Source organism: Cygnus atratus, chromosome 12, assembly GCF_013377495.2.
Source record: "Cygnus atratus isolate AKBS03 ecotype Queensland, Australia chromosome 12, CAtr_DNAZoo_HiC_assembly, whole genome shotgun sequence".
In the NCBI taxonomy this organism is placed as follows: Eukaryota; Metazoa; Chordata; class Aves; order Anseriformes; family Anatidae; genus Cygnus; species Cygnus atratus.
The window spans coordinates 14937559-14953193 of record NC_066373.1 but is presented as its reverse complement, the minus strand read 5'-3'; the positions used below and the strand labels follow the sequence as shown (position 1 = coordinate 14953193).

At 42.9% G+C, this 15635-nt stretch overlaps 1 protein-coding gene across 1 annotated transcript in view; it reads left to right on the top strand.

Annotated features, from left to right (window-relative positions):
* Positions 1-4600: 4600 nt before the first annotated feature.
* LPCAT2 (lysophosphatidylcholine acyltransferase 2) overlaps positions 4601-15635 on the top strand; it is a 29873-nt gene continuing 18838 nt past the window's right edge. Inside the window, exons 1-6 of the mRNA XM_035543320.2 lie at positions 4601-5033; positions 9911-10050; positions 10582-10799; positions 12058-12170; positions 14513-14573; positions 15568-15626. Of these exons, the coding sequence (XP_035399213.1) occupies positions 4890-5033; positions 9911-10050; positions 10582-10799; positions 12058-12170; positions 14513-14573; positions 15568-15626 (735 nt within the window). The 5' untranslated portion in view covers positions 4601-4889. The remainder of the gene's footprint in view (positions 5034-9910; positions 10051-10581; positions 10800-12057; positions 12171-14512; positions 14574-15567; positions 15627-15635) is intronic.

Below are 15635 nucleotides of genomic sequence, written 5' to 3'. Positions count from 1 at the left end.
TCCCTGAGATAAATACTACCTTTATTTTCAGCCAGCATCAGCAAGGCCCAATGCTAATGTATGTTTTCCTAACTTGTTAACTGAGCTAGCTCAGCAATCTATCTGCCTGTCTAGGACCTAAAATCTAACACAAGTCCTACTTACTCCACCGGAACCAACAACATGCAAGTTAAGCATTTACTCAAGCGTCTGCCTTTGCGGAGGTCATTATCAGGTATGACTTGCAAACTGAAGTGGCTAGGTTCTTGCCTCTGCTTTTACCTGCCTTCTGTCAGTTAGCAACGCAAAGAGAAAGGAATTCAGTAGAAGCACATTCAGGGCACTCTTAGAGGTTTCTCTCTCTGGTGTAGCATGCCAGGACACATTCTTGACTATTTTACCTATACCAGAGAATGGGCTGGACTCCCATACTTAACAGACTGGGGATGGCAACTCCCCTCTGACAAAAACATCTAGAAATAACTCAAATGTAATGACTCATTTACAAACTTACCAGGCAAACATTGTGTGAACTCTATGTACACCAGTATAAGAGAGATAATACTAGGACAGAAAGTCCAATGTTTACTGAACAAGGGAAAGTGGCAGAGAAAGGAATTCTTGTTAAAAGAAACATCTAGTAATACCCAGGAGAATCCTTAGCTTTAGAGGCGGTTCAGTTTTATTTAACATTAAATGAAAACTCCAAGATATGTGCATCTCTGCAACCGACTTGAAAAGAGAAAAACAAAGTCGGGGCTGGGAGGGGTTGTGTATACATGCATGCATTTGAACGCACACGTGTGTGTCTGCTTGGATGGACTATGTATGCCTGTCAGCACATCCTCTGGTCCACAACTAGCTGAGCACCATGAAAGGAACAGGCCAAAACTGCTTCCCTTGTTTGAAGTAGGAATGAAACAATAAATTCTACTGAGGGTCGTGCAGATCTAGATCCTCAGCAGATTGAAACTGATTGATGGAGCCCTAACAAATTACACCGTACATTATCCAGCCCATTGAATGTTCCCACGGATGGCATTTTTTATTGAGTGTTAAGTAGATATTAGTAATAGCGACTGTTCAGTAATGCTTGTTTCACTTACCTTCTATAATCAGATATGTATTTTTTCCCCAGCGTCTGCCACTTAATTTGTCCTTTATCAGTATAGAACTTGAAACAGTAGAGGGTGTTTCTGATTCCTCTCCCACAGTAAGTATGCTGTCTACTATTGCAGCAGATACGGACTGCACAACAGGCCACGTTTACCCCTGTGGACATCATCAGGGAGACAAGTATGTGCACAGTGCTTAACAGTAAGCCAGAGTCTGCTTGGAGCCTCATGCAATGCCCTTCTGATTCTGAGATACAATTATCAGAAATGTTTGTGTTTTTTGTGGCAGCCTGCCACAGTACTATTAACATAACGTGTTACTGAGGTTGTGTGTTGCATGACTAAGGCATGAAGACCTTTAAGGGTATATGGCTTACCAGGATAACACTGGAAGACTGTGCCAGGTGAAGAAAAACAAAGCTGATGTGACTTACATTACTCTATTTGGCTTCACTGTTCCCTGAAGAAAACATCCCGTCAGCTGCACCCAGATTTTCTCTTGGAAGGAATTAGTCGGCATTCCTCCAGGAGGGAAGCAGAGACTGAACTTGCGTTAGGGGACCATGGCCTGGAAAGAAAGGAAGGAGAACTTAAGCTGACAATGAAAACATACTAGGAATCTATTTCTGTTCTCATACCCATTTTGTACAAGAAGTTCACATTTTATATCACATAAAGTAAGCCAATAATCAGGATGCTACTTTGCATGAGGAAATTTTGTCACTTGTTCTTGAGGAAGGGTCGTGTTTTTTTCCTCACGAGCAGTTTACAGATATTGGGCTAAATTTTCTGTGCAGAAATATTACATGACCGTGGCCACAAGAGGGGGCATTTTGGTCAAAAGCAAACAGCAATTCAAACACGAAGGAGGTTTTCAGTTTCTGTATCAAAGAACGCCTTTGTGAATGTGTTTTATAAAGTTAAGACAACAGGCCTAACTGAAGAATTAAAGATGAAAATGCTAAAAAGGGCAATTTCATTTAGCTTCTGGTTCAGATTTGGAATTGCTAGTGGAAGATTTAGTTCACAAGAATTCCTTATTCTGCAATGGATGATTTAGTCTACCCCACACTTTACAGAACTGATAAATACTGAAAATACTTATAAATTACTGTAGTTTTATTAAAATTATTATGGTAAGAGGATATGTTGGAGTATATTTTTACAAATGCCAGGGAAAATAAGCTGTTCCAAAGGCAGCTCTGATGAGAGAAAGATCACAATCCAATTTAAGCTGTACATATAATTTATACTAAAAACAATAAAGTTCCATAAACTTTTTTAAAACTGTGACAGTTTATATGAAAGAAGAATCGCTGTTTACGCTGTGGAAGTGTTTACTGGGTTGTCCTCTGTCACTGATATGATTCACCTGGATTGCATACAGAAGCTACACCTGCTCTGGAGCCACTATTTTTAGTTTCTGGGTAAAATCAAGACAGTATCGGGTAAAGCTCTTTAGGGAAATCATATACCTTCCTACTGACCTGCAAAACTAAAGGTGTGTTTTCAACCTACAAAAATAATTAGTAACAAGCTAATATTATTGCTCCCACATTGCCAGATACACATTCTGGTAAAATAAAGATATTGAAACGATTCCAGACATCAGTATCATAATAGCTTGGTGGTATTTTGTGTTAGTGGAACAAGGATCAAAGTTCATTCCACCACAGTCTCACAGACCAAAATGGATTTATTATTCAAAAGAGAGACTGATGTCAGTTTAGGCAAAGGATCACACCTTTTCACATTCTGAACATTAACACATTTTTCTTGCACTGTTTGTATCTTGGTGCTTGCTTAAGCCTTTTTCATGATGTTATGGCTAACCAGCCTTAGATGAGTAAATACTTACAATCAGTATCACTGTTTTTTAACAAATGTACAAGTTACCAGAAACAGATTATTTTACATAATAAAAGCATCATGTCTGCCAAACTAGATGCTTTATTATTTCCTGGTTCTAGAGGTAAGATCATTACAACCATTTAATAAGGACAAATGCTGTGTTTTATTCTTAGAACTTTGTGTTGTAAATGACAAGTAATTATTCAGAAATGGATCTAAGAATTATCATGACTTACAGTGTGAGTCACAAGGCCAGGCTACTGAGATAAAAGCAGGGATATATAAACGTGTTAGAAATCAACCCTTCCTGCCCAATCAGTAGCACTGGTCAGTCCTCCTAGTGAGTAGCATTTCCAGTTTGGGTACTTCGAGACAGGTGTGGACCTATTGGAGAAAAGCCAGAGAAAGGCATTAAGTATAATCAGATATCTAGAAACCATGACCTGGGAGAGAAAACCTGAAAGCACTGAATTGTTGAGTCTAGTGAAGGCTTGAGTAAATCACAAAAGCACTATAAAAGAGTGCAAAAAGTAGCTGCAAAGAGGAAAGAAAACAGTTTTCATAGCCACCAAGTGAATATAAATTGCAAAGAGACTCTGCTCAGATATAGAAAAAATGTTTCATAATGTAACCAAAGAAGTGCTGGAACAAATCAGCGAATCATCTGTCAAGAATGACGGAGGCAGAACTGATCTTTCTGCTCTGGGGTTTCCCTCTAGTCTTACTTCCCATGATGATTGTGCTGCACTGGTTCACACTCTGGTTTTTCAGAGGCCGGTGCTGATTCCAAGGACGGGCAGTCACAGGGTGACCCTGGAAGCCCGCCAAGGGAAATCCTACATTTGTCAAGCTTCCACTATACACAGGCTTCAGTTAACCCAAATATATTATTTTGATTATTCCTTAAGCACCTGCACATCAAGCCACAACTGAAAAATAATTTTATAATAATTAATAATTACTATCTTTGTGGAAGTAGACGTGCCAAACTGGGAACTGAACTGTGAGGTTTCTATAACAATTTTTTAAAGGAAATACAAACAATCCAGTGACAGACTAACATTGTGTGAGGAAGTATCCATGTTTTTGTGTGAAGAACAGATGTGAGACAGAAGGGAGAGCCACAGTGAAGTGTCTGAACCAAGGCCACAGCCTGGAGGCCAGGAGCCACCAGTCCCTGAGCGCAGCGCTCTGGGGGCTCACCCTCACAGTTACAGCAGATCCAGCGTGAGAACCCACAGGCTCGCCTCCTCAACACCGTCAGGCCAAAGCTTCCTTCGGTGCTGAAAAAAGAAGCAGCCACATGAGCGTGAAGTAAAGTGAGTGGCGGGTAGCACCTCTGCCTCAGCCACCCCTGCCTCAGGAGCACGGTCTGACCACAGCCTCCCATCCATGGCCATGCCCATGGATGCTGCTCATGTTGTGTCTCTGCAAGGTGGCCATGCCAGTGGAGGCCCTGCCTAACAGAAAGGCCTCGGTGGGCCTCCACACCTCACCTCCTCCTGACCTTAGCTCCTGGCAGCTTTCCACAGCACAGAAACGCACCCTCCACGCAAAAAAAAAAAAAAGAAAAAAAAAAAAGGCAAAGAAGCCTCCTGTTGTACACCCTGAGCGCATTTGCCTCCCTTATCTCTCAGATAACAGATGTGGTGCTTGCCAACGAGGCACACCACCCACCCCTCAGCACCCGGGGCTGGGCAGGGGAAGGAGGACAGCGGGCTAGGGGCGGCTTTGGCGGCGACAGGGGGGAGCCCGGCGCCTTCTTGCTGCCACCTCAGGAGACGGGCGGCAGAGGCGGGTCCGGCGGCTCCATCTTGCGGCCCCTGAGGGCTCCTTCCCCGCGGCGGGACCGGGCCGGGCGGGGCCGGGACAAGGGCTGGGACAGGGGCAGGGGCTGGCACGGGGACAGGGACGGGGACATCGCGGCCCCCCCGCCGGCAGCTCATGCGCAATCAGCCGCCCGGCGGTGGCGGCCGGAGCATGGCGCCGCGGGTGCTGCCGCTGCCCAGGCAGCACTCCTTCTGCTCGCCCGTCGTCCCCAACCCCTTCGTGCACCCGGGCCGCCTGAGCGCCGGGGACAAGCTGCGGGTAAGGCTGGCGGTGCGGCGTGCCGGGAGAGCTGTCCTGCCCTGCTGTGCCCTGCCGTGCCGGGGAAGGGCTTCCCGGCGGGGGGCGGCTGCCCCTGCCCCAGGCTGCGCCCCGCGGGCCGCCATTTCGCGGCGGGCCTGCGCGGCCCTGCGGCGGCTCCCGGAGCCGGGCGGGAGAAAGCCAGCGGCCGCCTGAGGGAAGGAGGGAAGGGAGGGAAGGAGGGAGGGTCTCCCGGACAGCCGGGGCTCCCCCCCGGGGCTGTAGGGCAGCCGTCGTTGTCCCCTGGAAGGGGGGAAAGCCTCCAGGTTAGCAGGGCCTGGGGCTGTGGGCTCAGCGCACCGGCCCATCGACGCTAGGTTTGAGCTCCTGATGCGAGGAGTGCAGCGAGCTTTTGGCAAGGATTGTGCTGTCCCTACAAATAACACATCGCTTCTGGAGGAAACAGAATTCCTGCGTCCCCACTCGCAAAAGTGAGATGCTGTCCGTGGTGCCAGACGCCTCTGGCGCTAGTGGGAAGATGCTGACAGCTTCTCTCTGAAATGATGTGCTAAAATAGAAAATAACGTTCTCTTTTTACAATAATCCCATTTCAGACACATAACTCGCTGTAAGCTGATTTTAAGCCTGCTTTGGGGGAGGAAGGAGTCCCCCTTTCTGAGTTCCATATCCCCAAAAAATGGGTATGCCCGCCTCCCCTGCCTTACTGCTGCTGTCGCTGGGTGAATTGGATCAGGCTCCTGCAGTCCCACTACAGTGCTGGACCATGCTGAGGGTACTTGCACAACTCAGAAAGCAAACAGCATTTCTGGGCGTTGATTTCCAAATATCTTCACTTTAAAAACTGAGGAGATGAACCAGCCATGAACTGGCATCTCAGTGAAGACAAGGAGCATAGCAGCGTGTAGGCAAACTTTCAGCATTTTCTGCTGATTGTTACACATAGCTAAGGCTGACGTGCAACTAAATATTTTATGTTCCATATAGCTCTCCCTCAAGTTATAAATGGTGTTTACCCTGAAGGTAGCTAGTTAGAGAAAATTTGAGAAATGTGGAAAACAGTTTCAAATCTTCTTAACCCCTGTGTTTTACCAGCACAGCTCAAGTGCACCTGAATCAGAAGCTGTAGGCATGAACCCCGAGGTACAGGTAGCAGTTTCTTAATGAGGTTCCAGAAATGGACAGTTCTCTCTGCTGGCTGCTCTTTGTAGAGGATCCACAAACTACTTTTAAAAGCTTGCAATTTTAAGCTTCAATTACCATTTTATCTGTAATAAATATACCCTTTTTCCTTCAGGAGGAAGGGATGGAAAACATGGTATGTTTTAAAGCAAGATACCCTCTATACATAATTCCACAATGTACCTGGAAGGAGAAGCAACCCAGCTGGGACAGGACCCAGCACTAGTGAGCTTTGAAGCAAAATTGCAGTCATCACTACTGACTGCAGTAGTGAAAGGTTACACAGTTGTTGTACACAACTTAAACAGAAAGTACCCAGGTGATTCCTAATTTGGGGAAAAGTTCTTTGGATGACTCAGGATAGTTTTATCTTTGTAATTACTGCATATTGAAATGAGTAAATCTGATCCTACTTAATAGTTACTGAACTTTAAACCTGTCTTTCCTCTGTACGTTTTTCTCCGGAACTTTTTCTTTTCTAACCTACCTTGACCTTTCTCTTTTCTGTCCTTTTCTTACCCTACTCTGCAGCTGATGGAGCAGGAATCAACTCTGCCTCCTTACACAGTGACCTAGAAAGCCAATAGCTTGCATCAGCACATCAGTACCACCTGTGCATCTGCCTAAAATAGATTAATGAATTTATTACAGTTTTGAGGGAGGAATTGTTTTGCTTTTGCTACTGCATCCTTTATTTTTTCATTGTAGGTCAGTGCAAAAATTTACTTTTTTTTTTTTTTAATAAAGCAAAAAGGTATTTTAAGTGAAAACATGCTGATTTATGCTTATGCTGCCCCTTGCACATTATTGAATGCAGCTGAAACGTTGAACCGGGACTCAAGATCACATTACAAGAGGACGCACATGGTGGAAAAAATAGGGATCTGATTTTGGGAGGCAAGCAGGGAGTCTTGGTTGGTCCAACTTGCTACCTGAATTTTTCAGATTCGCTGTGACCTGTACCAAAAGAGCAATAAATCCCCAGGGCCAAATCTCTTACACCCAGCTACCGAATCCATTTCTGTGTGTCCATAGTAGTCATTTTCTTACCGACCTTGAAGTTACTATTAAATTTCTGCAACTACTTCGATACAACTTCTATGTAAAAAACATTGTATACTTCAAGAAGAATCAAATGATACCTGAATGTCCATCTGCCCTGGAAACATGTTATGTGGCAGTGCTTAGAGAACATAAGCTGCAACACCTGCTGCCTCTACTTATCCTAATTTACACTGCATATCCACTGTCAAGTTTGGTATGTTATTACCATACCTTTTGTAACACAGAAGAGAGTCCCAAAGGCCCAGAATTCCTGTTAATCCCTGTCACTATCACAGGTTTAGAGACTAAAGCCAGAGCCTCTCCTGAATATTGGCCAGAGGGCAGTAAGAGGATATTACAAAGGAAGAATGAAGGAGTTGGGCAGCCCACGGGAGGACTGTGTCAATGAAAGGAAAATTAGAACCAAGCTACTGTATCTAGGAATTGGATTAATAATACTTGGATTAATTGGATTAATATAAAGATGCTTATATTCCAAATGTCCTATAATCATTTGTTCCTTTGGAAAGGAGAGAAGTAATTTAAAATCCTCTGTAGTGCTTAATAATCATCGTTCAAGTATTTAAGTACAAACAAATTTGGAAAACTTATTTATTATTCAAAGCCTTGCAATTCATGTACCATAAGTAGTCATTGCTGAAAAGATGTCTAGAAAGGCTGAGTTTGCGAGAGGAGTGCTGTTGTGCAGTTGTAGGCTTCCTTTTAAAATAATAAAGCTCACAACTTGGCTAGTCCAAACTCATTATCTGATCTGGCATGACATAGAGATGGCATGACATAGAGAAACGTGTGCGCCTTCACATCAAAATCCACTTGACTTGCTGGCAGTTTGTGACTATAGACCATTCAGATTTAAATTCCAAAATGGGAACTTAGGAGCTTTCTCCTCTTACAACTATTTATTTGATTAGAACTGGTATAAAACTTAATGAATCAAATTCTTTTTGTAGATTTATATAGGCTGATACCTCCCCAAAAGACAAGATGAATATCATGCAGGCTTTTTACCTAAATTCAAAGGTGTGTTATATATTATTAGAAACTCTGCAGAACAATAGATGTTATTACATAATTACAAGCTAAATGCTTATCAAAATGTGTAAGCTAAAACTACCACACTTCTTGACTAACTTCTGCCATGCTTCTGAACTGGGGGAGCTGTCAGTCTGTGACCACCGATGCAGCCATATTCTAAGTTCTGAGGGATTTTACAAACACAGCTCAAATAAAAACAATTATTCACTATAATAACTCTGCTTGGGTGTGCACTGCTGTGTGCATACACACACACAACTGATGCTCAGCAAGCCCCAAGCTGGCTGGGTGCCAGAAGGCGTCGAGCTGCTTGCAGCCTGCCGGGAATGCTGCGCTGTGACTTCCGCAAGGTATCGCAGCTCATCTGCCTCCCAGCCTGGGCTTGCTCAATCCATGTAGGGCTGTTGTTGCGCCACAAAGGCCAACCTTCAGGATATAGTTTCTAAATTAATGTGCTGAGGTAAGACAGCTGAGAATTTCTTCCTGCCCTGCACCACAGGCTGCTAACAACCTTGTGCCAATGCACCTCCTTCCCAGAGCTGTGCACGGAAAAATGCAAGCTGAATATTCATTAGTAGGGGTTGAGGGTAATAATTGAGTATTATTTGCAAGCAGTGTTATGTCAGGTTTCTACTTCCCCCCCCACTCCCCTTACAAGTGTGTATGAAGAACTGAGGAAGCGGTGAGGAGCAAAGTCAGCTTGGGGCTGTTTCAGACCAGCTTTGCTACCCAGTGTGGTTGTCTGACCGTAGCAGAACTCTCTCAAGAGTTTCTTTGCTTCAAGTTAAAGCGAGCTAATAACAGCTTCCTGACTGTGGGGAGAAAAGGGAACTATGATTTTTCAATTCATTCTGAAGTATTGAAGGAGATCCCAGCACAGAGTTAATAGCCAGGTTGCTTCACACAGACAGGAGGCAAGAAATTAGTCCCCATAATCTGAAGGGCCCTGTTGTATGTGTACTGCAAGCAGTGAGCAGACGACTTCCAAAGGCCGTCAGCCTTGAGCTGCTACAACAGCGCTGTGAAGTCCAAACCCATGCCTTAAACCACAAGTATAATTTTACCAAAAAAAAAAAATGCCTAAGTCCTAACTAGGGGCGATGAAGTTATGTGGCCTCTGCGCTACTCCAGGCAGTCGTACTGAGGATCACTTGCAGCAGTAGTGTGACTCAGCACAAGATCTGTCATTTTAAAAGGAGCAAAAGTACATTGTGATCATCTTAGCAATCCCGCTTGGCTTGTAGACAGATGGCAGCTGGTGACAGAAGGCTCCGGAGTGGAGATGCACTTCAGCTCGTCAGACTCCTCTGACCTTGTATGCTGCAGAACAAGCCGAAGTATAAACTAAGGCAGGCAAACTGTTTACCCTCTCTGTCTAACAGCATCTGAGCCAAAAACCCAAACAGTCAGATGTTCTAATTCTAACTGAAATGGGAACGCAAAAATATTTTCTGAAACACTACAGATGACCGACTTCCCCATATGAAAACAGGAATCATTAGTGCTTTCATACATTAAATCATATGGCAGTAATGTAAATATTTCACAGTCCATAAAATGTAACTGCATAGATATCAGTAATTCCCCTCTTTTTTCAGACCATTCTTCTGGGGATTATTTTGCTACCTCTCCGTGTCATATTTATTACATTCATTTTACTGCTGTCATGGCTGGTTGCATCAATTGCAACTTACCGTCACCATGGAGGAGGATCTGTGCCATTAAAAGGATGGAGAAGGTAAAGTGTGACCAAGATTTATAAAAAGTCTCTGCTTTTTTTTTTTTTAAATAACACAAGACCAAGAGATTATGGAGAGTCCCACTGAGGGAACATGCCCCAGGTATGGGAAGATTGTCACTTAATTGTTTAAAACTGATTTAAAAAAATAAAATAAAATAATGGTATCAAGAGTGATATAAGTTCATACAAAAAAGACACTGAAACTGCTAAGTACTCTCCCTGCCCTCCCAGTAGCATCATGCTAAAATGCTATAAAATATGACCAGAGAAATAACAGAACTTGTTGGGGGGGACATTGTTAGGAGGTGCTGTACATTGCCTTATCTTTAAAATTGTAGCTGTGAAATTGTAAGCTCTAACACAGAAGGTGATGGTCCTTTCCTCCCTCTGCTTCCTCCCCTTTACCCCACGCTCTCCTTGTGAGTAGTGTTCCTACCCTGTGCCTGGCCACAATGCTGGTGAGATCTATGCATTTGTTTAGAAAAGTAGCTGTAATTTGGATGATATTTTTGTGTATCTGTTTACCAGGAGGATGATCCAGACAAGCCTTTCATGCCTAACTCGTACCTTGTTCTTCGTAATGGGTTTCCAAGTGAAAATAAAAGGGAAAGTGGCAAGTCTGCTGGAAGCCCCCATCTTCGTTGCAGCTCCTCATTCAAGCTTTTTTGATGCCATTGTTTCTGCCTTAACTGGAATGCCATCGATAGTATCTAGAGCAGAGAACCTTTCAACTCCAGTATTTGGCAGTAAGTATTCATGAAAAAATAAAATGTTAAAAGTCTTATCTGTGAAACTGATTAAGGGACAGACTTTCAAATCCTTGAGTTCCAAAGATACTGTCAGATTTTCAGTAAAATCACTTGGGGCAGCTTATCTTTCAGAATTGGTCAAAACATTTGAGAGTATGCTGTTTCCTTTCAGGCATGGAATATAATACCACTTTAAATGTGCTTTACATCGAAAGCATGTTTCCTAGCTGCTCAGAGTAGAAAATTTCTCTGAAAATTCTCTCAGTAGGTAGCTTGAACAATCTGTTCAACTGCTGTCTTTTAACAGTGTGGCCCACAAACACAGGACATGTTTTGGTAAAGGTTGTTTCAAAACAGATCTGAACTACAGCAGTCTGGAAAATACCATAATCTTAAACTTAAACTTGCAGGCACTGTTATGGATATTTTTTAATGGGAGTCAAACCAGGAAGGAATAAAAGAGAAGTTACTCAAAAAGGAAATGCAGAGAATGGGAAAGATCAGATGAGTCATGCTTCTATTATTTTCTCTTCCTTTTGGCACAGAAAGAATCCCAGTTTGCATTATTCCTGGAATCAGCAGCAGCCTTTCTGCTGGCTGTATCTGCCTCTTCTCTCCGTAGGACCCTTAAAAGAACAAGCCAACAGTAGCCCAAGACAGAACTCAGTAGGCAACACAGACAAGTGGCTTGGTAGGAAATAAACTAACTGGTGATATAGTGATCTTATCTTAAAAACACAGGAGTGGGATGCCAAAGATAATTATTTCGTTTTCTCATCACATTTCAGCATGTCCACACATTCTGATGTAGAGTTCTGATAAAATCAGTCTTGTTTTTTCTTTTTCTTTTTTTTTTTAATTACTCACAAGCCATGTCTGCTTCGTAACTGAAAAGCACTTGCTTCTTCAGCTTGGGCTCAAGGTACTTCTTCATTGCAGTCTGGATGCGTTGGGCCCCAGTGTGGCCTGTGAGCAGATACCTGACCAGGTCTCTTTCTTACAACTGTGTGGAAACGCTCAGTGAAGGATAACAGTAATAGTAGAACGTGTGCACGAGAATTTGATAAGTTCATACCTACTGTCAAGCTCCTCAGCTTGAGGACAATAATGATACTCTTACCTATTTAGTCTGAAAGCTGTTTGTGTAGTCTGTTTCCTAGTATGAGCATAACAAGTTTTTGTTACAGGGGAGCCTTGAACACATGTTTTCTAGGCACTAGTGTAAAACAAATGAACATTTGGATCTCTTTCACAGCAATTTTAAGTTCCCTTCAGCCTGTAGCAGTTTCTCGTCAAGACCCTGATTCACGAAAGAATACAGTCGCTGAGATAACAAATCGGGCATTATCAGGAGGCCAGTGGCCACAGGTAATAAAGATACCACTACTCTTCTGTGATATATCCCAGATACACTGTGCATCATAATATCAGGCAGTGCCCAGACGAATAGGATTCTGTTGACATACAAAGTCAGCTTTCAGGTCTGTGACAGGTTTGGGAAAGGAAGAAGAGAGGCTGGTGCCCAGAAAGAGTTTTGTCACGACAAACGGATCAGTTAAATCCAGACAATACCAATTGCTGTTCTAAAATGCAGATGCTCTTGGATTTCATCCCCTATTTTAATTCTTAACTTGCTGTCCTCAGTGTAGCAGTTGACTTGTATTAGTATATGTGAATCACTACTCTCAGGCAAGCTCATGTGTGAGAAGCTGTGGTGCAGAGCTGCACTCACAGCAGTTGATGAGTAACCCAAACTGTGTGAGCTCCATCATAAACAGTACTTAAGCTTAAAACATTAATTTCACAGGTGGAAAATAGCTGATCTGAAGGTCAGTTCACTCTTCAGGGTAACAGTCCAATAAGAACAAGGCTTTTAGATTGGTCTGAATTGTGGAACAATTTTAACATGGACACAATAGTTAGTGATTCTGCACATTGCTTCCCATGGTCATTCCTCAGCAGCAAGCTGCTGTTGTGCTTCTAGGCCTTGGGTGGCTTTTCATCCTGAAGACCTAATGGGGCAGGGGCTGCTCTGAAGGAGAAAACAGTTGAGGCAGCAACTCTGCTGCTTTTGGACAGGCAGAAGGCTGGGATAGAAATCTGCATATACTGGCATCTCACTTGGCATTGCCTCTCCACTCTCTTCTGATGTATTGATTGTGGTTTCCTGTCACCTCTATTTTTTTCCGTTTATCAACTGTATGGAGGATTTTAAATATGCACTCATGAAAGCTAGCAAGGCTTTTTTTTTTTTTTTAATACTATGCTTAGAATCTGCGTTGATGCTTATGACTTGTTAAACTGTTGTGGATAAAGTGATCCCAGCAAAGTCCAATACCTAACCTCTGCTGAAGACAGCATGGGGAGAAAAAGGGGAATTGGCTTTACACCAATTTTGCAACTATGTTATGGCACGAAGAGCCTATGAGTCAAGTAATCTGGGAATCTTCAAGACTGAATCAGCTACAGCTGGGGGTATCAGAGGGTGATTCCTAGTCCTGTCCAGCGGCCACACCTTCCTCCTTGACCACAAGATGATGTCTCTGATAACCTCAGCAGAGTGCCTGGGCTGCATTCTTTTAGCACAACACAAACGGAGGAGTAGCTGGATTCCCAATTCTTTCCTCCTCAAACCGAAACATGACAGGCTGGACAACACTCGCACTTATTAATAGCATAAGCTCCTGATTATTGCTTCTCCCAACCCTGTACCAAAACAAAAGGGGAAGGAGAGTATGATAACTTACTGCTTGGGCAGTCACTACTATGTTTTCTGGGGCTTATGATGTATGCCGAGCAGAAACATACCCATTTTTGTGCCCGTAGCACCAGCATATCATATCTTAGAACGGCCTGTGTCTCCTGAGCAACAATCCCTCCTTCATCTAGCCTTGACCTGTTAATTCGGACTGAAGTGGGAGCACACCTTGAACCCTCTCAATCCAGACCAGTTCTTGTACTGAGATTTTTTGGAATGCTGCTTATAATCCTATAGTGATAGGAGAAATACAAAGCTTCTTTGTATTCCATAGGGGGCTGAATTCAGTGTGTCACATTGAAGCTCGCTACACATCTAATGTGGTATTTTTCAGAAGCTAATTCAGAGTCCTTCTGGGTATTTGCTGTGTCTGAGTCATTAAGAGGCTGTGTAGTGGTGTGTAGTGCCATCAGAGCTCTACATCAGAGATACACCTACTCTCTGCCTTTTGCTGCTACCCCTTAAGCTGTGATCTTCTCATCATAGCTGGCATCTTGACTCATGTTGATAGCATCTGTACCTGTAAATGCTCAAGTGCCTCACGCACTTCATGTCAGCCCAGACTCCTAGTGGTAATACACTCAGCAGTTCAGTAAGAAACTGCTGGCAGAGAAACAAAGAGAAGCAATTCTTCTATCATTACCAACACTAAACATCTCAAGTCAAACACTGGAAACATTTTGTACTGTATTTCTGAACTGATAAAGGCCTTTCCCCAAAATTTCTCTCGTACGAAGCATTTGTTTCCAAATCAAGATGAATCAGGTTGTTATTACTGTGGGCATCCTTTACTAATTCATTCTATTCTTGTTGAAACAGTAATGGTATTCTTGTGATGCAGTGTAACATGTCACAGAGCTGGCATAAAAATTCAGCCTTCATATAAACTGATGCTGAAGTATAATCCTTTTGTGACACATATATATTTGCTTTCTTTCTCTTTAAATCCAAGATACTGATTTTCCCAGAAGGCACCTGCACAAACCGATCTTGTCTGATCACATTTAAACAAGGTGAGAAATTTTGTCACATCTTTGTTGGAAAACAATGTATGAAATACTAGTCTGGTAGCTCTAGTATGGCTTTCTGCAGGTACATATCCACAACAGCATTGTGGTGATGTCTTCTGTCGTTAAAGTTTCAGTACTGTAGTAATGTCTTACATCACTGATGTTTCAGTCGCACTAAACCCACTATTTTATACTATCGTTTGACTTTTCTAATTTTTGGTATTTTGTAGGTTGCATATGTGCTGCATACTTGTTTGTAGGGTTTTTGGTGTGTTTTTTTTGTTTGTTTTTTAGTTACCCAGAAAAATGACTGACTACTATGACATAAACTACCAAAATGCGTGCTACTTACGATGTTCCTTTAACTCAACCTACAATCATGCCAACTTAGTTTCCTCTAAATTTTGCCGTGCAAGACTTAGCAACTAAACTACAAGATCTGTTTGTGTGGCTTAGCAAGATAGGCCAATAGACTATTTTTAACACAGAAAGGGGCTTGATAGCATCACTGACCACTAGCTTGTTGTGCTGCACTTCAGTTAAAGCTGTAGCACTCTCCTTTCTCACTGTTGTACAGTATCTTTGGTAGCAAAGTGCAAAACCAGTACTACATGCTTAGATCTGTATCACTTACCAAGATGATCAAAACAGAGAAGAGTGCAGGAAACACTCAACAGCCTTGTGAGAATCTAATCCTTTGAAACAAATGGCAATCAATGGGAGGAAATACACAGAAAATCAGTTTGAACAGTCCAGGAATCTGAGGCAGCTTTCTCCTTGAACTAGGGAACAGCCCTTTTTTTGTCTGTTCTGACACCTTGCTAGTTGCACTGATGATTTTACGGGAAAGAAAAGAAAAAAAAAGAACACTTTCCATTCCTCTGGCCTTTTAAAAAAATTCTCCTTCCAGATATCATATCTTATTTGAATCTCTTAGAACTTCCAACTGCTGTATGAAGCTCAGTCTTAACAACCCATACAAATTTTTTGGTTGCAGGTGCATTCATTCCACGAGTTCCTGTGCAGCCTGTGCTGCTCCGATACCCCAACAAGCTGGTGAGCAGA